A 25643-nucleotide genomic window follows, 5' to 3' on the forward strand; every position below is an offset into this window, starting at 1 on the left:
CTAGCTCTGACACTTGGCAAGCCTTGGTTTGTTACCAAGTGTCACTGTGTCTCAGTGACCTATTCTCATCCAGCTAGGCTGCCTGTGGTCATTGGGCAGGAGGCTGCTAAAAATACCCTGAAGAGGCAAACTTCCTTGTTCACACTGATGTTAGTAACTCCCAGGAACTGGAGGAGCTGCAGAGAGTCCCTGGGAACAACCCCTGTCCCGATGCCACCCTGACCGGGACAGGAGCCCTATGGTGGTGCTGGACAGGGTGCACCTGAACATACAGAACTCCCACGACAGAGCAGAGGGATGAGGACCCACAAGCAGGACACATCCCAGAGCTGGTGCCACTGACCCTTAGAGGTACAAGCCATTTTTTCCTCCTGCCATGGCAGTGCCTGAGACAGCAGCCAGCATTGCTGCCTCCAAGGGACTGGCTCCAGCCCCCGCATGCGTGTGGCCACTCAGGGCAGTGAGGCAAGCGGCCTGGAAGGAGCACCAGCCCCCCACACCATATCTCACCCTGTGGGGGACAAACCTCCCTCTCCAAATCGTTGGACAAGAAACAAACTGCTGTGTGTTAGGAACTATTTTAATTCCTGAGGAAATCAGGGCAGTTGTTGCTACCTTCTGAAATGACTCAGCCCTGCGGTAGCCTCCAGCTGAGAGCTCTGCCAGGTGCAGATGTCTGCAAATGCTGAAAGAGAAATTGTGATGGTTTTGTAAACTTTATATACAAACTTTTGCAAACTTCGTATGAATAAGCAATCTTCCACAGGTTCTCTTCTCCCCCTTTCTTATATAGGAGAGGACCCTGTCCCCAGCTAAAGTTAGGAAAGTGGTAAAAACCTGGCACTATCTATGTATAACTTTCAAAATATGAATGCTAAGGTTTTGAAAAGGCCTGAACTTGCTGGGAATTTGTTTCCACTGAAAGTGAGCAGGAGCTTGGCATTTAGCTTCCCTAAATTCATTGGGAAACCCCAGCCTACATGCCTGTTAGATATGCCAGACGCTTCAGGAGCATTTCACAAACTAAAAGCAGAATCACTGACGTAATCGAAACTTTCTGAAGTTTTTGCTGGCCTTCGATATCGGGAGTGCTCAGCTGTTGGTTATTAATGATCACACAGCAAAGAGAAGGCTCATACAAATGTTATGCCTTATTGCTATTGATTGGTTGTAAGGGTATTACTTGACCAGAGATTGGTGAAATAGATTAACTTTATTAATTATTTATTGCGTAGTAACTAGATATTTAATGTATCTGTACAGCTATTGTGTCTCCTCTGCATTTTGATTAACATTTTCTTCAAGCAGGAGAACAAACTCGTGCAGTAAAACATCCTTTCTGACATGAAATCTAGTGGCTTCGCAATGCCTGCCCCCGGCGAGGCTGGTTCTCCTCGGGAGCTGGACCCTGTGCGGAGCAGCCACGGCTGCACCGAGCGGAGGAGGGACCCCGGGGCCACGGCACTTCAAACGCCCCCGTGGCCCGGGGAGCGATGCCGTTCCGCAGCCTCGGCCGAGACAGCGGCGCTGCGAGAGGCGGGCAGCCAGCGCTGGCGGGGGCGCTCGGTGCGTGCCCCGGCTGGGAGCGGCGGGGGGAGGCAGCAGGGCCCCGACCCCCGCTGCGGGGCTGGCGGCAGCGCGGTGCGTGTCGCGGGGATCGAGCCCGGCGCAGGCTGGCGGGAACCTCAGCGGCCGCAAACCGGCGGCTTTGGGTGGCGTACGGCTGCCCGGAGAGGAGCCGTGCCCGGCGGGAGGGCCCGAGCCGCCGCCGCGCAACCCGGCCTGGCCGCCCCTGCCCCCTCCTCCTCCTCCTCCGCGCCCCCGCCTCTCTCCGCGGCGCCGCTCGCTTTCTCACAGCTCCCGCTGCTTCCCGTTCCTCCCCCGGCTCCCGTTGCTATGCCCCGCCGGGCCGGCCGCCGGCAGGAATTCGTGGCCTGTCCAGCTGCTCCCAGAGTGGCCCCACGCCCCGGCTGTGCCGCCGTGAGCCCCTCCGAGCTGCTCGCCCGAGGCTGGGCACGGCACCAGAGCTGCGGGCTCCCAAATGGTGCAGGGGGCTCCTTTCCCACGGCATGTTTTTTCCCGTTTCGAGAAGACATGTCAGGACCTGACATTATGTTGTTCTCCGAGTGGCCATGGCTCCCGAGGATGGCCATCACTTTGGGATCACATTCCCCCGGGATTTGCGGGCACGAGCACTCAGCCCTGCAGCCGCCACTGTGTCCGGCCAGAGCCGGCCTCGCAGCGCTCACCGTGCCCGGCGGCTGCGTGGCGATGTTCGAACTGCCCCGGTGCTCCGGTGGCGTGCTGTGCCGTACCCTTCCAGCTGGACCCCCAAGGCAGTGCCGATCTGGGAAATCCCCTGGCAGTCCCCGGGAGTCTGGTCGCCCAGACAGCAGTGGTGGTTGCCCGGAGAAGTGTGCAAGCTTCAGGAGTGGGAGTCTTTCATCTGCTGCCCTCGTGGATGTTTGTGCCCGGCTCTGAGAAATTCCATGCACCGGGACTCGGCATTCGGTGCCTGATTGGAGGACACAGCAATAACATTGAGCAACGTAGTAACATAACCAAATAAACAGCAGGGCAATTTTGAAAGTTGTATTGTTATACGTATTTCAAGAATTTGGACTGATCCATTTAAAAATGTGCTTTAGGATTTAAAAATAAAACCCTAAAAATAAATGTAAACAAATCCAGTTCTCTTTAAAACCTGTGGCCTCTCCTATTTTGCCCAGCTGACTGTAAGCCATATTGTTGGTAAGACTTATTCCTTTCTATCTACAAAAGGAGTCCTAATAAGATAAAAATAAACACTGACAATCATAGGATTTAAACAGCACATCACTTGGGCTGATAACAGGGAAATATTCTGTGACCCTTCCAAAACCCTCTGGAGAGATGAAACTGAGAGACATATGAAGAAACCTTGCAGATTCTATAGAAACTACTTGACAAATCTTACTGAATTTAATAGAGAATGAGATCTTTTCCCTGGGTTTTTGGCATCATAATTCAATAGCAACGAGATAATTTTCTATTCAATAATTTTCTATTCAATAGCAAAGAGATAACTTTCTTGTGAAATTTTTTACAAGAATAAAAACTGCATGTTCTCACACTGCCACCTGCTCCCTACCACAAGCTCATCCATGTTATCACACCAAACCAGAAGAGGGACCATAAAAATCTCGGTATTAAAGAACAAACTTTCTTTAAAATGCCTCTTTCAGAACTGCCTGCGGGTCTGCCTGTGCAGCTGTGGGGTTTGCTAATCAATAGCCCCATGCAGTACGTTGTGTCTTTTTGCGTAATTACAGAAAAGCAGACACAGAAAAGAAGCAAGTGGAAACAATTAATTTTGTAGAATGGGACTTGATTTGTGTTTCAGTTTTCTTTTCTTCGGTTCAGCAGGAAGGAGCTGGAAGAGGAGGTGACAGCAGCAGTTCGGCTGCCTGTCCTCAAGCTGCTTGGTTTAATGTGAAGCCACTGTTTAGACTTTGCTTTTCTGGACCTGTGAACAGCTCTGAGAGTAGAAAGGCAGCATCCCCTGGGACAGGGATGTCAGGTAGGGACAAGCTGAGCTGGGACACACTGTACTGCAGTTGTGAGCACTGGTTTCGTACTACTACTTGCCAAAGCTGCCAGTGATGGTTTTCTCGAGGGTGAGAAGGTTTTGGTGCAAACGGTCAGCATCTTTACTTGGTGGTGCACACTTTTTAAAGACATGGCAGCATTAGTAGATGGCTGGCTGATGCTGGCAAGATTGGAAATGTGCTCAAGGACTATTATTTTTTTGTTGTTTATGAGAAAACAGGTGGGGAGAGATCGCCTCTCCCTGTTGTTTTATTGGGAAAATATCAATGGAGTGGAAGCCTCTGGAAATGTAGGAATTTTCAGACAAGCTGCGCCTACTCATGTAAAATGCTTGTGAGAGTCTGGACCCTGGCGATGGGTTGCTCTGTGACTCCTGATAGGAGCCGGTCCAGACGGCAGCTGCCTGATTGTGTTTGGCAGTCTTTGGTACCACATTTTGAGAGTTTCCATGGTGTGGGTGCTGCCGGGTCCAGTTCCTGGGGTGAGTTTGCCCCGAGGCCTCACAGCACTTCCTCACCCCTGCTGGGACCGGGCTTAGCGGCTGAGAAAATCCACCATCCAGTTCGAGAGATGATCCCGGGCTAGTGTGAATGGGGCTTTTTGACTCCAAGGAGGAAGGAAAAGTGATGTACCCACTATTAGTTATTAACATTGCTAAACTTTTTCTCTAGATAGGGAAATCTTCTGTCTCTGGAGTGCAATTCTGAACATCTCATATACATTACAGGGATACATGGCACAGAAATTTATAATCATAAAAAAGAAACAACGATGCCTGAATATATGGGGGACATGAATCACTCGTAATGCTGGAGGTCGATCCGTAATATCTTAAATAAGTACTCAGAGTCCAAGTGCTAATTATCTGCTAATGGGGTATTTGTTCTCCTTCAGTTATGTAAAAGTACACAGCATTCAACTTAAAGAGTGCACTTAAGTGGCTTTGTACTGGTGGAGAAGGAACAGCTTTGAAGGCCGCTGCCGTGCTTTGCCCTGGAGCTCCTGGAGCCCCCTGCTGAGCTCCTGGTGCTGCCCTAGCTGTGCCTCTCCTCTCCTCCGGCTTTTTCACTTGTCACTCCCGCTGACTTTCGTTCTCCGTGTCTCAAGATTATCCTAGTCAGCAATGCTGGCAGAGATGTGAATAAAATTATAGATCCTGTATCGTGGTTTTTGCCACTGCTGCTGGCCAGAGAGCAGTGAAGATGCCTGTTGGGTACAAGGGCAGCTTCCACCCGAGTAACAAAGCCCGGTAAAGTGAATGAGCTCTTTGATCGCAACCCTGGCAAGAAAGGGTCTCAGTGGGCACACTGAGCTACTCTCACGGGGAAGGAGATGCAGTGACCCATCCTCATTGCAGAAATGCCTTGTCGGAGCTTGCAGAGCTGAGCTGACATCAAGGAGAGGGTGAAGGACAGGGGCCCGTGCTGGAGCCAGCAGCTGGAGAGCCTATAACATAGTTCTACTGGCCAGCTCACCCCAGAGCCACCGAACACCTTCCTGCACCAGGACTTCACCCACTTTTAACTAATTCAAATAAAGAATGTATTTTTTATTCTTTATGTCCTTTGAGCAGCAGTACAGACCCACGACCAACGAGAATGAAAAGAACACAGAATATGTGGATCATAGAGAGAGACTTTCTCTGAGCTGTGATAAAAATATGGAAACATGATACTTTCTTATCCTAAACATTGTAAGTTGTTAAGTAACACTATAATGCTCTAAGTTATCATTACAGAAATATTCAAAGGGCAGATGCAGAGCCTGGAAAAGTCTTTGTGCTAAAGGTGGTTTTGTCACGAAGTGCAGATCCTCTGCCTGACCCCCACACCTAATTGGAGCAGAGACCAAAAGGAATGCTTTGGTTGGTCAGCTATGGAATACCTGCTTGTATTTGTAGGGCATTGCATGATCTGTGTCTTTAGCACTATTATCAGTAATGACTTTCGCTGTAACTGTGGAAGGGGTTGTGTATGTAATTCATCTACAGATGGGTATTTTGTGATATTTGAGTTAAATTCAGCTCCAGTGTACGATAGTATTTTTCCAAAAATGTCACTAACTGCACCACTTACTCTATCCTGATTTCAGACTATTGTATCTTCTTTAACTAAAGAAAAATGACTGATAGAAGTAAAAGCCATACACAAGTGGAAAAGAATTTAAAATCACTGCTTATTCGAAACGTATGAATACTAATATTGGTGCACATGGCTCGTGCACATGAAACAGGCTCCTAATCCTGTGCATACTAACATTCGTTTCACAGGAAACTTTCCTTTGTTTTTCAATGCCCTTGGGTAACATCTCAATCTCTTTTCACTGTAACTTCTCAAAGTGTAAACTCAGGCACTCTGGCTGCATGCTGCCTGCAGACACACCACCAATTCTTCGAGTGTGCATATCGTCCATCTGGAGCACCTCTAGTTTCTGCTGCTCTGTAGCCCACATTTTAGACTATGTCAGTCCTTGCTTATGACTAAAATGTGGGATGCCAGTTATTTATTTATGTAAAGTGTTTGGAGGCTTTAACTCAAGAGCACCATAGAAACTGGGCTGGTATTGTAGTCGGGGCTTTTATTCAGGTTGCCTGATGCGCTGCGGATGCCGCCTGCCTTTGTGTGCTCCAGTCCCATGTTTATCCCGACGATGCCTTTGTGTTCCCTATTTGGCATATTTTACTGTAAATAAAGAGCGACACTGTCTTGCAGCTGTATCCACTGTGACATTTGACTCTCCACTGAATGATTGCATTGCGCTGTGTGCTTTGAAAACATTATCTCTTTTAAGAAATAATCTAGTCCTTTTAATAATTTCCTGCATGTGCCTGTATTCCTTTGCACATCCAGAGAGCTCAGGTGTTCACTCACCTCTGTCAAACCTCAGCCAGAGCAACTCCTGCCGTGCTAAGGGCTGGTGAGGGTAGAGGTGCCTTGGACACCAGGTCTTGGCACTGCTCAATTCCCATTTTGCATGGTAGTTTTAGCTGCACCCTCTGATCAGATTGTGCAGTATGGCTTTTTCTGGGGCGTGAGCATTTTGCCACATTTCTTAGCTATTATGCGGCATCTCTTAATTAGGTCTATACATATGGTATATTCTTTAATTTAAGGTTGACTCTTACTGGCTGCTCTACAATTATGGTGATCTTCCCTCTGCTGCCTGGTAATGGGTGATCACCCTCTCAGTCTTTTTGTGTTGAAGATACTCCTCTTTTTGATTTTAGAAAGTTTAAATCATTACTGAGGCTGGCTTTCTCAAAGCAGGCCTGATTCATTGGGTGCCTAACTCCCATAGTCCTGATTTAACATCCCTTTCATGAAGTTTGTATTTTTTTTACACAACTGTACCATTTTTATGTAACTTGTAATTGCAAACTGATTCTGAAACACTTTCAAAATAATTGTCTATACTTAGAAATGTATAGGGTTTTGCTCTAAGTATTGAATGCAAGTAAACCTGTAAATATAGAGAGGCTGTTAGTCCCACCTGCATTTTCCAGAGAAAGGCCAGTCAGTTTCCTATAATGCTGCCAGGGTGGGACTATCTCAGATGTCACGATTGTTATGGATATTATCTTCCTGAAAGTCATCAAACTTTAAAAATTAGGTTCACTGTGCATGCATGTGGCAGAAAAGAGCAGAGCAAAATCAAATCAACATCTTGAGTTAGCTGGCATGAAAAGCAAGTGTATTGGTTTCCCCCAGAAAAGGGAGTGCACTGATACCAGCACTGGTGTCTTTGAGGAGAAGCATGGCAGTGAGTGGAGGGGCAGGGACCACCACGGCCCCGCAGATCAGGGCTCGGTGCCTCATGTCAGCCTCATGGGGCTTGGATAGTGGAGGTGGCAATGCCTCCACTAGCAAATCCTGTTTTCAGACAAGCCACGCTGAGCTCGGGGGGCTCCTCTGCATCTCAGGACTGGTTCTCTCTCACCAGCAGCTGCGTTGTGTATAGTGTAGGATCTGTGTCATGCATAATATAAAACAATGACATTCCCAAAAGGAGTTACAAGCAGAGAATCCGGCATCCAAATTGTCCCAGCGACCCAATGAGACATGGACGTCATCCGGAGCTGCAGGAGGGCTCTTGGTTCTGTCCCGGAGAGAACAGCTCTGCACTCTGGCAGTCTTGGCTTTGTGCTTTTATTAAAATTCCCCAGAATAAAAAGAAAAGGCATCTGTGAGGGAACAAGATTGATAAGAGATTCAAAATATATTTTTATTGCATTCTTAAATTACCATAATTAAATTAAATTATTAAATGTATTTTTATTAAATTAGCACACAGGCTGGTGTCATTTGCCTTAAATATTTTAATAAAGGCTGTGAAGTCTTCCCTTGTTATTAGCACTCTTGAAATGCATCTATTTTAATGACAATATAACTTGTGGTGTTGGGAAGAGAGCCTGGATGGGTGAACTCTGCATTTCTCTGGGGGGCCCAGCAGGGTTATGGGACTTTCTTTGCTCAAGAGTGGCTGCAGGACCACATAAACTCCATGTACATGTATCTGGAGGAGATGCACAAATGATGTGTTGTGACAATAGAGCAGCAAAGCATTTAGGCACATGTTGGAAAACTCTGTGGAGCAGAGATGTACTTACAGAGCAGGGCCTGGAGGAAATCTGTGTATTGCTGGGTTTGAAGATAATAGAGAGGGATGAATTAGTAATTATATATGTGTGTGCTACATTTAAAGACAGATTTATGTATGTGATTCATTATTTTTCTGTCAAACCTGCCTTCCTGCTTTCTTTAGCTATAAACTGGGTATTTCTCAACAGATGCCACCATGGAAGGCAGTGGTTTCAAGGGTGCTGCTGCTTTGGCAACAGCTGTAGGAGTGAACTTGAACTACTTTCATGGGAGGGGCTGGGGATGCTCAGACCAGGGCTCCTCACCTTGCTGTCAACTGGGTAGGGCCTTGCAAATAAACCTTCTCACTGGCCCTCCAGCAACAGAAAAGGTAAAAAATAAAATTAAAATGAAAATGTACGGATTTCCTAATGAATTTAAGAAATGGGGAAACGTCGCTTCATTTTAATGATGTGATTTAAAATTATTTTAAAAAATACAGAAAATGTGGGAACAGAGGGCTGGATGGCAGAGGGGTTTGGGGTGGCAATGGGGCTTTCGAATTACTTGCCAAGTGGAATGTGTAAAACTAAGACTGAAATCCCCTCTTTGCCTGATTGCATGGGGATTTGAATTTGGGTCTCTGAACTCCTCTGAGAGTGCCCAACCGCCAGCACATTCTGGGATGAGAATCTGTCCTGCTGAAGCTGTTCTGCTTTGTAAGAATAATTAAATATTCATTGGGCCAGTGAGAGAACAGAAACAAGTTGATAGCCTGGGGATTAAGCCTCTCCAATAAGACAAGCATACAGAAGTAATTCAGTTCCTGATCTCAGAGATGATGAGATGCTCAATGGATATGAATCTAGGGTCACGCTGACCAAATCTACCATGATCCTGTGTTTTTCAGTAGATCTGTATCACAACATTTTTTTCTCCTTGTCAGCCTTCCTTATTTCTTTACAGAAACTGATACCACATTGGTTTTTACAGTGGTGAATCTGTGTCAACTAAGAGTTATCCCTATTTTTATTGGAATCAGAACTGGGGCCATTGGCTCTTTAGCAATCCATCCTTGTTCCAGGCTGCATTTGTGAACCACCAATTTGCTACTTAATGCATTGGGGTGGAAGAAGTATACCTTGATTATAGTGGCGTTATAGGAAACATTTTTTCTGTATGTCCCGTATGTGGTGGTAATCTGGAATCATACAGTAGGAAGGAACTCTAAATCTTTAATATGACATTACTAAACCAAATAGTTTCTGTCAAACCTTAAGAAAACAGAAAATCACCACTAGACACCTATTCAAATGTGATGCTGCACTAAGACAAATTTTTACAGTTCTATATTGAACTCACCTGATTAAATGACAAACTCATTCTTGAGTTGTTTGGGTTTCTTTTGGTGTGGGGGAAAAAGAAAAAATGAAGATGCTTTCCAGATGGAGATCACTAGCAAGAAAACAATGCCTATACACAACCCCCTACACCCCTGTTTGATGCCAGCCCGCAGGCTGGGCAGAGTGCTGCATGCTTCAGCACCTTCCTCTGCCAGGGCTGTTTTCACAGGGTCTTAGCAAAACCCATTCCTTTCCTTCAGGACATCTTCTCTTTTGATGTCCAGATGTACAACTGCGTGGGCTCTCATGATGGCCCATTAGTGCCGGGGTGAGGATGCTTGGAGCCACAATTCCTCACGCACTGCTTGGGGTACAGTAAATGAAGTGCTGGATGCACCTTGTTCTTACACAGCAGTAAAGGCTCCGTGAAACGAACAAGGCCTGTCTAAATGGGAGAAGAAACTCACAGAGTGTTTATCTTGAGTAATTTCATTCATAACTTGGCACCAAGTGCTCCTTGAGATGACAAGTTCAGATTTTTCTAGAATCTGCCTTCCCAGTGGGGAGGCGCGGGCGACTCCAGGTCCTGCTAAATTTAACACCTTGGGAGAGGCAGAGTAAAGTAACTCTTCCTCCCAGCTCTGCACGAACAGCCCAGCGGAGATGTGTGCGTGTGTTAAAAACCGCCCGCGACTTTTCCCGCGGCCGCTGAGCCCTTCGCACTCGGAGGGGATCTCATTGCGCCCGCCCCGGTGCGGATCGAGGGCGGCCCGGGCCGTCTGCGCGGGGCAGCGCTCTGCGGGCTCGGCCTCGGACTCAGCGCGCGCCGGGCCGGGCCGGGCCGGACCCGACGGGCCGGGGGGGGGCGGGGGCGGCGGCTCCGCGCGGCCGCGAGTCCGGTCCGCGGCGGCGGTCCGCGTTTTGCGGGCGGCCGCTGTATTTCCCGGGCCGTCCATGGCTCGGTGCTGTTGGCTCTCTCTCCGTCTGATCGGCGCAGGCTGCGCGGGGCTCCCTACGGGATCAGAGCGCTCCCCCGCCGGGACTCCACTCCTCACATCCTCCTGCTGGGACTCAGCTACATTTCCAGCCAAGCCTGGCTTTATTATGTGTGTCTGCACTGCAGCCCCAGCAGCAAGATCAGGAGGAGGAAAAGGAGCCAGGACAAAGAAAAGAGAGGGAGGCTGGCGAGAGCTAAAGAAAATAAAAACCCAGGGCAGCAGCGGCAGCAGCGGCAGCAATGAAGGCAGGAGCGGTGCCACCTTCCAGCGAATAACCCATGGAGGCAGCTAGCGGCCCCGGCATCGATGCAAAGAAGCACTTACCTTGTTCCGCGAAGTGCGTGCGTGCAGGGGAAGGCGGCGGCGAGCGCGGCCGGCCGCGGGGAGCCCACCCGCCCGCCCGCCCAGCTCCAGCTCCGCGCCGCGCACGGCCGGCCGCGCCGCGCCGGGGACACGGGGCGGCCGCCCCTCGGCCCCCGCCGCCAGCATAAAAAAGGACTCGTCGCCCTCCCCGGCCAGCGGCGGGGGCGAGGAAGAGAGAGGCAGCCGGGGGCGAGCGGGCAGAGAGGGAGGGAGGGGGCCGAGCGCGGCCGAGGGAGGATTTAGGAAAACCGCAACAAGGTCGCACCCCCGGAGCGTCCCGGATTGCCGGGGCCGGAGCTCCTCGTGGGTTTAGACACTGAGTTCTCGCCGCGCGCCCTCCCCCACCCCAAACCCAGGGACCCCGCACAGGGCTCTGCTGCTTTTTTTTTTTTTTTTCTTTTTCCTTTAAAAAAAAATTATTATTCCGAAAGTGCGAGCCGGACTGAGCCACAGGGCGCCTGCAAACTTTAAAGAGAACAAAAAGGCGGGTGGGGGCGCGGGCCGGGCTCGCTTTGCGTCGGTAGAATTTGCACATCCAAGGGGGGGAGGGAAGGAAGGAACAAAAAAAAAACCAAAAACCCAAACAAAAAAAAAAAAAACAAGAAGGAAAAAAATATTGCAACTGTTGCGCCTGCGATTTTTCTTTTTTTTTTTTTTTCCTTTTCTTTTTTTTTTTTAATTTTTTTTTTTCCCCGGGGGAAGGTGCCCGAGGGGGTGGAAAGAGGAGCTGAACTTGCCGCATTGCAACAGGCGAAAGAAGTGAGAAAAATCAAATAATCGATCCCGCTGCTGCCGCTTCGCCTCGCAAAGTTTGGAGGTGCGGGGGGCGGGGGGGCGAGAGAGAAAGCAGGGAGAGGAAGAGAAGGAAGGGACGGGAGGAAGACGAGGAGAAGGAGGACGAGCCACGGCGCCCGGACATGTCCAGGAGGAAGCAAGCCAAGCCCCGCTCGGTGAAAGGTAAGGCATCCTCCGCCGGCCCCCGCCGCCGCCGCCGCCGCCGCCCGGCCCCGGGCAGCCGCCTCCGCCGCCGCGACGCGGCCAATCAGGGCCGGGGCCCGGCTTGGCGGGGATTGCGAATCCCCCCCCGGTACGGGCCGGTGGTGGCGGAGACCCCCCCGGAACCGACGGCGTCTCCCCACGCGGGGCATCCGCCCGCCCGCCGTCCGTTCCGGGGCTGTGTGGGTACCGCGGTGTCGGCCGAGACTCGCCGGCGACACGTGTCGCGATAATTGATGAAAGAAGCCGGTGGCATCGTTGAGGCGGGGAGGGAGGAAAGTTTCGCGGTGATGGTCGGGTGCGGTGGCGCATCAGCGGGCCGGGGAAGGGAGGAATGAGCTCACTCGGGTTTTAGCCGGTTAGCCCGAAATTAATGTTCCTTTATGATTGGGAATAGTAGCGCCGTCTGTTTGCGCCTGCTGTCCAATGCGCGTAAGGGTGGTGGAAGAAGGGGAGAATTAAACCCAATTTGATAGATAGGGGTTGAGAATTTGCTTGGGCTTGAAGAAACAATGGCCAAATTTAGTAACGGCTATATGAATAAAGGTTAGACATTAAACTGCGTACTCTTCTCCATGCCCAGCGAAGCGGTGTTTAAAATCTCCTGTTTACCTCCGTAAGAAAACAGCTGCTGGCGAAACGTAAAGGGAGGGCCGGGACCAGCCCCGCGCCGTACTGCACGCCTTGCCAGCTTTTTGACTTTTAAGTGAATGGGTGCGAGAGGGAAGGCGTGATTCCTGAAGCCTTTCGCTCCCAGCCACGAGGAGGTTAGCTGATGTTGGGGAAGGTTTTATTGTCCTCTGCACAAAGCAGAAGTCGCAAACTCAGTGGTCCGGAGGCTTTGTTGCAGAAACACAAAAGGATCAGAACTTTGGATGCCCAAAAGATGAAACAAAAAGTCCAAAGCTTTTGTAATTAAATAACTCGTGAGTAGCTAAAATTAGCGTGCAGTTAATCGACCAGCTAAAGAACAAATTGAAACCCCATCCAGGGCCATTTTATATTATTTGTGAAATATCCATTCTTTAACAGATGATTGCAATGTAAGTTGTATGTGCTTCAAATGTTTATCAAGTTTTTGTAGAGTCGGTCCTTCATCTTTGTACAAGCCCCTTAATCATTTTTCCCCAAACTAAGAGCACCTTTTAGCATGGTGCTGTGGGGCAGGTTTGCAGTGTGGCTTTGTGACCCTCCGCAATCCCGGACAATCTGCTAAAGGAGCTACTTCAGTAATTGGTAGATGAATGTTACAGTCTGTGGGCAGAAGAAAGGGCAGAGTTAGAGCTATTTCTAGGGGATGCTCTGAAATACATTGTTTAAAACTAAAAGAATTGCAGTTTGAGAACAGTGGAGCAGGCCTTGGGTCATGACTTCTCTTGGATGAGGGGATCACACTTAGTGGCCAGGCCTCTGGAGTTTAAAATATTTTCCTGTGCTAAAGTGTCACATTTATCATTCAGGAAATAGTTCTATGCCAGTGCAAACAGTGTTTGCTCTAGAAGCTCAGTTAGTAAACCTTGACATCTTGTGACATACAATGTTAGATATTTACTATTTATTACTCTTTTGTTTTCTTCCTCATTACTTTTAGGCAGCAATATCTCTTGCAAGTGGTTGATACTTTATAATGAAATTTTGACTCTAATTCTGATACAGAACAGATTACTATTTATTAGAGCACTTTTATGAATTGAAGCAGGTAGCTTACTGGCAAGTCATAGCTGAGAAACATTATCCCTGTAATATAGAAATATCTAGAAGGTCTTTGCAACAGTGAGCTGGGTGAAGCCCAGTTTTTAAAGATTCTAAATATTGCTGAGGTCTCTAGGCATAAAAAAATGTTGTTTCCAGCTTCAGCATAAACTGGATGTAAATTACAGGTCTTAGCTTGAGCTGCCTAACAGGGAGTCTAAGAATGAGCTGAATCTGGGTGAAATTCTGGATAATAGGAGGCAGCTCATATGTGCATGTAGGATAAAAAAAATTCTTCCTTTCTTTCTATTCACCTATATCTTCTGCTTTTAAAAAGTCCGTTGTATACATTTTGTGGTCTAGGGAGCTGGCAACCCAGTAGATTGCCACAGTACACGTTTCCATGGAAATAATTGAGATGTAATAAATAAAGGCACTCTGAGGTCATAGGTTTCCCAATTCAACTGAGATGAAAACAAGCATAAATTACGTGGATATATGTGTGGCATTTAGGACTTAAAATAATTTAACGTTTTTCTCTTTTCCATCTTTTATTTCACTTTGTATAGGAGCATTGCTATTTATTAACCACTACTGAGATTTGTGTATCCTTTTTCATTCAGAAAGATTATGCACTAAAATGGGATCAGCCTGTGCCTGCGATGAAAGGGATTATTCTGCATGCAAAAAGCAAGTTGCCTGCACTTTAAGTGGGAGTGATGCTGACTTTAAAGAAGTGATTGACTTTGACAGAAGTATCGAATGTTGACAAGTCTTAGATGCGCGTTACTGAAAATGAAGTGATAGCAAACCCAAAGTGGATGCCAGCACAGCTGCAGGTCAGGTGGCCCCTGTGCTGTATTATCAGGTCTCAGGTTCAGCCTGGCAGAAACTTACAGTAATTCCTCCAGCTGTAACTCCAGCAGTAGCCCTGGGCTTCCCCCTGACATGGGATTTATGATTTGCAATACAATACACTGATTTGTTTTGACCATTAGTTTGTGCAAACTTGAAGATATAACCTTATAGCTGGTGGTTGGGGACAATATTCTACTTGGTTTAAAGGAAAGTGGTTTCAGGTCAATGAGAATGGAATAAAAGCGTGAGTATTGAGTCTTTGCTGGTTTACAAAATAAACATTTAGGGGACAGTGTGGTGGTAGCAGTGATGGAGTAAAATACTCTTCTGAAGCCTTTACTTCATGTCACAGATGAAGCCCACAGAAGTAATTTTCCTCAGCACAGACTCTTGCCCTGTTGCCAGTAACCTCAACTGCTGAGAGCTTTTTCAGTTCTCTGTAAGGAAGAGTTATACCCTACTCAGTGTTGTTAAAACCACGTGGTCCTGAACCCCAGAACATAACACAGCTGTCAATGTCGAAGCACTCTGTCTTGTCCCCCATTACTAGTGGCAGGGGCTGATATTAACACGGGTGTCCTTAATAGTTTGTTCAGTGCTGGCTGCTGTGGGGACTGGGGGTACCCAGTCCACTTGGGGGGCTGAGGAAAGCATGTCTTCCTACTTCCCCTTGGTCAAACTGCAGCCTCTCATGCTTGGAGGTGGTTCTGGAAGGCGCAGTGCTGAGATGCGGGTAACAGCAACCCGTGGGTTTCCAGTCCCATGTAATTGTAATTGAGGCATTACGGGACTGCCATTTGTAGGGACTGGGCTCGCACTTGCACAAGGTTTTAAGCATCAGATGCACTTTGTCTGCTGAATTTGACAGTTCTGCAAATTGCTGTCAGCTTGCGGGGGTATTTTGTGCATAACGTGCTAGTTGGTAATCAAACTGTTTTGCAAAAGAATGCACTAATTAACTCTAGATTTGTTATCCTGCTTGAAGTTGCAGAATTGCTGTCATATTTTTTTGCTTTCTGTTGGCAAAAATTGCTGATAGAAACTTTTGATTCACACCCTACCTGCCTCATTTGTGTCAGTCAAGAAGAGAAAAGGGGGGTTGCTCATTACTTCGTTATCTGCAAAGTAAATAAAAATACTTCAACCATTTGCTGAGTTCCAATTAGTTGATTGCTATGAATGATCTTCTTTAAAGGAATGCTGTTTTACCTATCTGCTCATACAAAGGTTTGATTTTGAATGTCTTGTGAAAAGGATTCTCTTTGTCTTGATTGATGTCAAGAATAAAAGCATGATGGTAATATCCCTTTGAAAGCTATTGTATTGTCAGCTCTGGCTGACAGCAGGAGGCCCTCCTAGTGCTATAGATTAGCGCTGTGAAAACACTGACATTTTCTTTGTTATATTGCTGTTGTTCTGCTTGCAAAGTCAATTATACAATGTCGGAGCTCAGTTACAGAGTTGACTGTGGAAGTAACAATGTCTTTCATACTTGTCTTAAAGATATAATTTTCCTTTTTTCCCAGTTGATAGAGAAGAACCTGAAGGTACTGGAACAGTACATTCTACAAATTAAATTTTGACAAGTATAACCATAATTGCCAAATACAAGAGACTTGTGCGATTATCCTTTAATTTTACAGTTCATTCAAGTTTCGGTGGAATTTTATTGATACAGTGAAAGCAGCAGCTAGAATTGATAAAACTCATATCAAATAAGATTATGCTCTTGATTGTTCTTTATCAAGAGTAGCTTTTGGGGGATTAGGAATAATTGGAGATGTTGGTGTTTCATTGTGGGGCTGGTGCCCTGAGAGCGTTTGAATCCATGCAGTATTCCGAGCACTGCCTTCAGGGATTAGCCTGCAGTTTTTAATTTTTGCCTGTGTATTTTGCTACAAGCCTAGCAGCGTTCTCCCCTAAACTCCACAAGTCCCATTTTCCTGCCTTTTTCTCCCTCTGGTATACTCTCCTGGACGGGATCTGGGTGGTATTTAACTGGTTTTACTGATTGAAACTCCTGCCTGTGTGCAAACACCTTTTAATTGCGGCCTGTTCCCATTGGTCTCAGTGAATATAACGAATAAACGTGGCCAAAGATTGAAAAGAGTGGAAAAGGTAACACAAAAGGTTTAAATATGAATGGGAAGAAAATAGAAATCTCATATTTTTAGTGATGCTATGTCTAAAGCCATCGAAGAAGAACAACTACCGTTGTACAGTAGTGGCTCTTGGAGAATTCTTCCTATTTGTTTCTTCAAAAATATTTGCACAATCAGTGCAAGTTAAAGAACATCATTCACTGCTGAATTGCTTCAGATGACACATGCAAAAAAAAAAAAATCAGAGACCTCTTGTAGGACGTTAATTGTAGGATTTCTAAATTACTATTATAAACTAATAGAGTAACAAAAGATTCTACAGTTACCAGTAATTTGTCAGGATTTATTTTGTTTTTCTTCAATAATTGAAAATTAATGTCTTGAAGTGAAAGCAGATGTTCATGCCATCCTCTGAATTGGATATAAAAATGATGTTTTGTAGATGCGTTAAGCTTGTGTAAATACAGATTGTCTTATCGTAGATGCGTCTCTGGCTTGGTTTTGTCTATTGTTTGGTGCCAAATTAACTTTTAGGTTAAACGTGGGTAAGTGGTTTCGGCTTGGTTAAATTAACTAAATTGAATGCTTGAGGTGGTACCCAGTGATCAATTACTACAGTAAACATTTTAAAAGCCCTACCTCACCTGCTGGCTTTGTGAATGACGAGACTTTCTCATACTGTAGAATTAATATTTACTTCTATTTGCATAAGTGCACTTGTAATTGTTTACTTGGCTATTTTTATTGAATTGGTTAATTTTTATCTTGCTTTCCAATTCCAATTTGTGAAATCAGTTTTAGATGATTACAACATTTGAAAAATGCAAACCACATTTTTTTGGAAAAAGAAGTAATCTCCTGGTCTCATGTGTCATATGTATTATAATATTCTCTTACACAAAAGATTATTAATTACCCACAATAATTGAACTGTCTTATAAAATGCCTATATCAGCTCCTCATCACTCCATCAATGTTCTCCGTAAATGCCTCTGAAAAAGCGTGGCTATTATATTCCCTTGTATCCTAGTAAATGTGCTGGAGAAATGAAATACTACTAATATAAAACCTATTAGAGACTCCTGCTAAATCTTCACTGACAAATGGTAGTGGAGGGGAGGGCCTGGTTTTGGTGTGTGCGTTGGTGGACACGGATTCGGAGAGTGTGGGTGGGAGCTGGAGCCAAGTGAGGACCAGCTCTGAGCTCTGTGTGCATTTATTTAATGTACTTTTAGAGCCCAGAAGTAGATTCTCATGCATTTTCTTTCCTGATGTCCATTAGTAAATGGAGAGAAGCTAGTTCCTTTTTCTCTTAGACAAATAAGGTGATGCGAGTTTTGAGTATTACATCTTCTTGACAACACCTAGATGTATATATATGGGCAGCAGTGAATTATGGTGGCTTATTGGAGTCACATTATTCTGGGGAGTAGAAGGATATGCAGAGACTAAATGGTCTCTTGTGACATTTCCAGCTACAGAAGGCTCAAGCTTCGACCTCTTGCAATGGTTTGTTTCCAAAAATGTAAACAAAGGGACCTGATGGGGTTGGAAACTGGGTGCTGCCATTTGGAACGGGCTCACAGACCTCCTTGTGGTACTGTGAGCTGGTGTACGGCTTTAGCTTTCCACAGTACGACTTACTTCAGATAGCACTGCAATACCCATCTGAATCTAGCGATAAGTACCTTCATTATATTGTTTGCATTTGCTTAGAAAGAAAACCTTTTTCTTTCTAGCCACAGATTAGGCAACAGAAAGACCAATTTGTAGAGCTTGTAAATGCCACTTGTTAATCATATGCAGTACAATTATTAATTTTTTTTCCCTCTTCCCCCTTGGATGTATTAAGTCAACTTTTTAGCTTTTTTATGTAATTGAAATTTGCCCTTTTGTTACCTGGGCATGAATTATTTTTGAAATGTTGTCATTACCTGCCCTGCTGTGAGGTTTATCTCTTCTGTTCATCCTAATTAAATAAAACATACTGTTGTTTGCTGGTCTCGTGTTGAAGTGAATTACCTGCCTGAAGGCTCGCGCTGGTGTCGGGCTCCCTTCTTGTTGCAGAAGCAGCCGTTGACTAACACAGTTACTTTTAGATTTTCATTTCAAAGGGCTCAGTTTGTGCAGTGTGACAGGTGAATGGTGAATGCTTTACAGGACTTTCAAGAGCTGAACAAATAGTAAAGGACTTATTGCTACTGCAACCGTGTGGCAAGTACAAATGCAAGGCAGCCTTTGTGGCAGAGAAGTGTTTCCTTTGCTGGATAGAGGCCACTCAGGAGACCTGAAGGACTCACTTGGGTATGCTGGAGGTGAAATAATCTCAGTCGTGATCTCATTTAAACCCACCCTACCTGTGTGTTCTCCTGGGCAATTTCTAGTAGGGTTGATCTCGTCTCTCTTTGTAGCATCACCCGCAGTCATGTTCTCCTTGAGTCTGGCACTGATAACGAAGGCTGCTTCAGAAGTGTAACAGTTGGAGTTTCTTTACACAGAAGTTATTTCTAGTTCATATTAGAGAACGTAAACAATGCATTCAGGTTTTAAAGCAAAGCAGAGGGAAAGATCCCTTCTTGTAGAGAAACAGTTTGTTTAAGCCTCTGATAGCACTGCAGAAAATGCGTTGCTCACTAGTGAAATCCTGTTATGAGTAAAAGTACAAGAATTAACAAGTCGCTGTACTCTGGTCTCTGTTGGCTCCTACTAGGCTCTGGAGGTTTGGTCAAATGTGGCCTAATTCTGCTTTCCAAATATTAAAAAAAATTACACAGAGGGCAAAAAGACAAGTTCTTAATATGCATATCCTGGGAAAATCCTAAACCAGTATTTTTACCCCCTCCAGTCCCAAGGCTAATCAAAATTCCTTTGTTTCTACATCTACCATTAAAATATATGCCTCCCTTGGTTGCCTGCTGACTGTACAAGTTTAACCACTCAGTTGATTGGACTCACAGAAGCTGTTACTGGGTTTACGAAGTATTTGCCTATAGGTAATTTAGAGATTGGAGTGAGGGTCCAGGTACTCTCCACCAGGACCGGTACTTAAATTTGCAGCTCTGTTCATTTCTTGATGATCCTCACCTGGCTGAGATGAGGTTTTTCTGGGTTACCACTGAGACAGGTTAGCCAAGCATCCACCTGCTGATTGCTGGAACTTGCTTCACATGGTGGGCAGCTGAGTGGTAATGAGGATAATGTTAATAAAGACAGACTTGCCATGCCCTTTAAAAAGGGAGTGGTGCAATGTAGAGGTGGAGTTTTTTGCTGGGTAAGCATCTGTTTTTGCTGTCTTTAGTGTGAGTACAATTTTTTTTTTCCTCTTGACAGCAACTGGAGGTGGGTTGCGTGTTTAAATATATGTCTAAGCTCTCTGAGTAGTTCTGTTAATTAAGGTTTCCCTTTATGTTGGAAGGCTGTGAGTAGGCTTCTACAGCTGTAGGATGAAGGCTCTATCTTGTTTTTGTGGTAGTGTTTCTTACTGGCCTTGGTGGGGATTGGATTTTGGCCTTATTTCTTGCTCTGCAATTGAGAGAGCAGGAGCAGCAAAGAGATTTGATGGGAGTAGTCATTTAGTATCTAATGCTGTAGAGAGTGTCTTCTGCTCCTTCTGCTGACTCTGAGATTGCTTCTGGGAGGATTTCCAGGGGAGCACTGGGAAGGTTCAAGGTGCAGAAGATGTAGCAGGGCTGTGGGAGCTCCTAGATGGCACTTGGGAAACCCAAGAGACCTGGGTTGTGTTTAACATCTGTCACTGTAAGCAGGTACAGATTTACATGAGAGAAAGTGACTGTGATTCTGCATTCTTTCAATTTCCTACCTGAAAAAATGGAAAGCTAAAAGGAGGTAGAGAAAAAAACATGGTAGAAGGCTGTACTTCATACTTTGGGAAGTGGAAGTGCTAAACAGAGAGAGAAATAAAATAAGGAAAGCAGGAAGTCTGTTGCTGCCATTTGTGTATGGAGGGTGGCTGATGATTAGGTGCGAAGCTTTGGTACAGAGGTTAACTTACCTGCAGCTGTATCTATATTATTTTTAAGTTTAAATTTAAAGACTGGGAGAAGAAACAGGTCTGAAAAGTAACTCTAGCTCCATGGAAAAGCATGTGATTATGCACAAGCAGAAAAGAAAACACTAGACATGTAAATGACCTAAACAAAATAGCTTTTCTGCTTGTACTAGACAGTGACAGTGCTTTCCTGCCTGGAGGAGTGCATTTGTTGTGGTGTATAGTTGTTTTCTGTTTAATATAGAGATATTTGAGGACACGTGTGATTGCAGTCATCAATTCTTGAAGTTTCAACTATTTTAGGATCATGGCAGCATCTAAACTTGGACTGTGAGAACTCAAAATTGTTCAGGGTTTTGGAAGGAAGGGGAGATTAGGGTGGTAACTGGAAAAAGTAGGCTTTCAACATTTACTATGTGAATATACACAAATACATATAGTATATGATGTGTGCTCATCTGTAAAGGAAAGAGGAAGCTGAGAGGAATAGGTAATATCTTTTGTTGGGCCAATTAACATGGTTGCAAAATGCGAGGAAGTTTTCTGATGTACAAGCCTGGTTGCTGTACTGACAAAGCAGCAGCATTCTGGCTATTTTGTTTGATAGGTAAATGTAGCTTTGTTTTAATTTACTTATTCAGGCTATTACTCAGATTTCTGTTGCTTCATTAGCTTACTCACATGAGTAAAGAGATACTGGATTACATAGTAATGCCAAGCTGTGTATTATTTATTGCTGATTTCTGTGGATGCATTTCGGTCGGGTAATTTGCTCACAGCCTCCTTTATTTCTAGGAAAATGGCATGCTTTGCCCTTCATAATTTCTTTGCTTTTACTGACCAGACTGTTCCCCCAGAGGGCATGTGGGATGTGGCAGAGTATTGAAAATACTGGGATGGGGAAGTAAAGAAGGAGGGCTGTGTGAGACTTGCACCTTATTTATGTTTATACTGGACTTACATGGAAAAAATGGTATGTTTCTGGCAGGGGTACTTTGTGGGGACTGTAGTAGGCAACTCTGGGTGTAGAAGTTGTTGCCTCAGATTTTTTCCTTTTTTTTTTTTTAAATGTAAAGAAGTGCTTTGGTCTGATTCTGAGCATACTTGAAGAGTATGGTACAAAGCATTATGAGCCATTTTATAATGAAGCTCTGCGTGCTTGTCTTTGGATCTTGTACTGAGTCTTGCTCAATGCTAGTATATGAGTCTACTGACCTGATTCCTATAATTTCAAGGGTGTCTTTTTTCTTAATTTCTTTCCTGCTTGATAACAGATAAGTGAGATTTGTTTTAGAACTCCCATTTGATTTATTTTGATTACTATTTTTGGTCTCAAATAAACACTTAACAGTGAGCTTCTGTTTTCATTCTTCTCAATATACATAAATTCAATAATAAGCTTGAATTTAAAGGTGAGGGTCTGAAAAAGCCCACCCCTGAGAGCTGCTTGGCAGAGCCGTGGTGTGCCTGGTTTGCAGTGCCCCGAGGGTGATGTGGAGGGGGAGCTGCCGGCCCTGCCTGCAGAGCTGCCAGGCTGCACAGCCGGGTGTCCCTGGCTGCAGCAGGAGCTGCTGCTCAGAGGCCTGGGGGAACAAACCCCCTGCAATTGGCAGAACGATGCTGCTTTGGTGGTGGGGCTGTTGGTGTTATGTAGGCAGATCTCTCACAAATGGGGTTTGCTGGCTGCTCTCACATGCACCAGGAATTCTCCCAAAGACAAAATGCATATTTTCATAAAGAGGCATCTGAGCTATGATTTTCCCCCTTTCCAATGGGTCTGTATTCAAAATGTGGCTCCAAAGCAAGTGCATAGAAAAATGAGCTTTTAATTTGTCACCTGCTGCTGTACCACCCTGTCCTCCTTGAGATGCCAAGTTGTAAATGAGGTTTTTGTATCCCCACACACGGCCATCCAAGAAATGTTCTGTCTGTTGTAGCAGTCAGTGGCACAGCTGAAGACATCAGACTAGTGGCTTAAAACCTGCTGCTGTCTGATTGGCATGGGCAAAGCCAATGTGGTGCAAAACTTAAGCAAACAAAAAGGCAGGTAGAGAAACTGTTGTCTTCAGTGGCTTTGGAGGTCCTGGCTGCCTCCAGAGCAGGGGCTACTAGAACTTTTCTGTCCCACAGTGTTGAGAAAAAAGGAAGCAAAATTGTTTCTTCATGCTGTCCCTCAGAGTGCTGTTAGAAAACTCACTTTAAATGAATAGTTTAAAAATGTAATACAGTTTGTGCAGGTTTTATTTGGGAGAACAGTGTCTTGCCTGGCTGCACATGGTCTCCTCCGCCCTGCCTTTTTGTCCAAGCACTGGGGGTGGCACACATGCCAGCTGTAAATTCTTGTCTCCTAGCAAACCTCAAACCACCTAATAAAAACATTTCTTGAGGTAGCCACCAAAAACTTGATTTTTAGTTTACGCACAGATGATGATGACTTTAAGGAAAAATAGCCCAACCATGGGAGCAAGGAAACTGCCATGATGATTCCTACATATCTGTAGCCTAAGAAAAGGTCAGTGGAGTCCCTCTACCAGCTTTGTTTCCCTTCCCATAGCATCTCCCCCACCATGGAGCTTGGGAAGCTTGAGAGTGTTTTGCTTTCAGGGAATACTTACAGGTAGGATTTCTTCCCCAGGTTGAAGCCTCTTTACTTGTTTTTCCTCCTTTGAATCTTTGCTAGTTTTGCTCCTTGCGGTTAGGGAGAACATGACCACAACCCTGGAGATGCCTTCAGAGAAGGAAGCAGGCAGGGGAAGATGGGGCAGGACGTGGCCTTCCTGCTGGGTAGTGAGTCCAGAGTCCAGCCTCAGCCACTGCTGAGCCCATGGTGGGAGCTGCTGAGGCACTGGCAGGGAGGGGATATGGTAATCATCCTGCTGTTTTGGGAAGCTGAAGGCCGTTGGCCCTCTTATTAGAGGGAATTTATCTGCTTTTCTGTCTGTCTTACTGTCTACTGCTGGCTTGACTTGATTTTCTTTTATTGGGACATCCCAACAGGTTTGTTTTCTTTTGAAGATTTTCTTAATTTGATGTTGCCATGTTGGAAAAACACTCACCAGGTTCTGGATTAAATACAGTCTGCAAATTGGCATATGTTAAACACACTGCTCTGGAAGGGAGCATGGAGATGAATCCTGGTTGGTTTGAGGCTGCCATTACCTTACACTCAGCCTATGAAACTGTCTTTGCCTCTTGGCTGCTTGGCCCAGTCCCATGGCTGTGCCCACTGCTGCTCCAGGTGAGGGCTGATCCGATGGGGTTAGTTCTCCTTCTGCTTCTGGATCCTTATCCTGCTGCTTTCCTAGCTTCCTTCGGAGCCAATTTTGCCTGCCAGTTCACCAGAAAAGTAACCCTGTAGCTCTGTTGGCCATGCACAGCTCTGGTGTGTGTTGTTGCAGGGCAAGGCAAGCCTTCTTGGCAGTGTCTGAGTTCCACTGCTTTGGGTCAAACCTTTGTGGGAAGAACCTCTGCTGGGGAGGCTGGGCTGTGGCCCCTTGCATGGGAAGTGGGTGAGCATCTGTATTTGCAGGGGGCTGATAGGCAGGTTGTGAGCCCCCTGAAAATGTGTCCAAGCAATGATGGCTATTGAAGCAAGTGCTCAAATCTGTAGTGAAGCACAGGGTGCAAAGCCACATGAGTACAGCCTGAAGAAGTTCACTGGAAGTTATGAAGAACAGACTCAAGTTGTACAAATGCTTGCTGCTCTCTGCCATTCCTGGGAGAATCATATGTCCCAGCAGAGGTGGGAGCTGTGGAGTGCTCCGTACTGTGCTGCTCCTCATCCCTCTCTGGATGGGGGCTCCCAGCCAAGCAGGCAGCCGTGCTTTGAAAGGAATGCAAAGCAGAGAGGGAGACGGCTCTTGCTGTGAGGAGGGGAGAAGGCACCCGGGCCAGAGTTCGGCCGGCATCTTTCACTGTTCCTGTGCTGGTGGAAGTTGCTGGCAGCAGCCTTGCATGAGGCAGCATTGCTGGAGAACAATTTACTTCTCTATTCGAACATAGTAGAAATAATGCCGCTAAGAAATTAGGTTATGTATCTCAAGGGAAAAGGAGATTTGTTATTCTGCTTTTAGCTTGCACCATAGACTGTGTCACCATGGGGCCCACACCACCAAGTGGGTGCTTGTGCTAATCCTGGTACTTAAATGCCAGACAGTTCATTGTCAGAGGCTGATCTGTCTCCCGTGCTTGGGTGACAGGAGATACAATGGTAAATTCCAGCTCTTTTGGCTACTTTATAGTCTGTTTTCTTAGGGGTAAATTTTGACTATGGTTGACTGAAATAGCACCGTGTCCATGAATGTCCTGCCTGGGCAGGCTCATGTTCCTGGGCTTGTAATGTTGTAGTGGCTTTGTGGAGCACAAAGCCTCTGCTGCCCAAAGCACCCGGTGTCCTTGGGCCCCTGAAGCTGGTGGCCAGCCTGGTCTCTAGAGCTGCAGCAGTGCCTTGTGCTTGTTTGTGTTCTTACTGGGATGTTTCTGATGCAGTGAATTTTGATGGCATTCCCTGTTAGGAAGGGTCCCCCCCTCCCCCCTGCCTTCCTCCCCCCTTCCCCTCATTTGCTTATTTTTAGTCACATGAAGTAAAAGAATTGGTTGTTTGCCAAGAAGAAAAACCAACAAACAAAAACCCCAAAGCAACCACAACATTGTACCTTTCCTTGCTTTTAAAAAACATTTCCTTGTAAGCGTAGCTAATGATGTGGGTTTTTAGTAGAAGCCTGTGATTTAGTGTTAAACCAATAGCACATCAAAGAATAAAATAGATGGGTTTCTTGTGTGTTTTCCTATTTATTATTAATCTTGTTCAGATTTGGGAAAACTTTGTGGTGTGAAAATATGAAAAAATGTTGTCCCTTATAAAGGAACACAGGAGAGTCAGATCTTTAACTCAGCATGCTTGTGCAATAGCATTGGTTGGGCTGCAGTGTGGGCTCTCAAACAACCTTACTTAAAAAAAAAGTTTAAATTTTATAAATATTTCTGCCTTTCTTTCTCTTTCTTTTGCAATACCTAACATACACTGTCTGTTCTGCTGTTAACTCCCTGATGCAGAATTCCTAAGTTTGGGCTAATAGAAAATTTGGAGGATTCTTCATTATCTGAACCTCTTGAGA

At 45.7% G+C, this 25643-nt stretch overlaps 2 protein-coding genes across 4 annotated transcripts in view; one reads left to right on the forward strand and one right to left on the reverse strand.

Annotated features, from left to right (window-relative positions):
* Window positions 1-1685: 1685 nt before the first annotated feature.
* Window positions 1686-10919, reverse strand: LOC116450118 (collagen alpha-2(I) chain-like). The gene is made up of 3 exons (XM_032122177.1): window positions 10831-10919; window positions 7078-7768; window positions 1686-2515 (listed from the first exon to the last, which is right to left on the reverse strand). The coding sequence occupies exons 2-3, from the start codon at window positions 7178-7180 to the stop codon at window positions 1686-1688; spliced, it is 933 nt and encodes a 310-aa protein (XP_031978068.1). The 5' UTR covers window positions 7181-7768; window positions 10831-10919.
* A 14-nt stretch (window positions 10920-10933) lies between these two features.
* Window positions 10934-25643, forward strand: part of ZNF423 (zinc finger protein 423) — a 230792-nt gene continuing 216082 nt past the window's right edge. For all 3 annotated transcript variants that reach the window (XR_004242572.1, XM_032121819.1, XM_032121820.1), the window contains exon 1: window positions 10934-11826. Coding sequence is in view for 2 of the 3 variants with exons in the window: in XM_032121819.1 (XP_031977710.1) it covers window positions 11787-11826 (40 nt within the window). In the remaining variant the exon portion in view is untranslated. The remainder of the gene's footprint in view (window positions 11827-25643) is intronic.

Source organism: Corvus moneduloides, chromosome 12, assembly GCF_009650955.1.
Source record: "Corvus moneduloides isolate bCorMon1 chromosome 12, bCorMon1.pri, whole genome shotgun sequence".
NCBI lineage: Eukaryota > Metazoa > Chordata > Aves > Passeriformes > Corvidae > Corvus > Corvus moneduloides.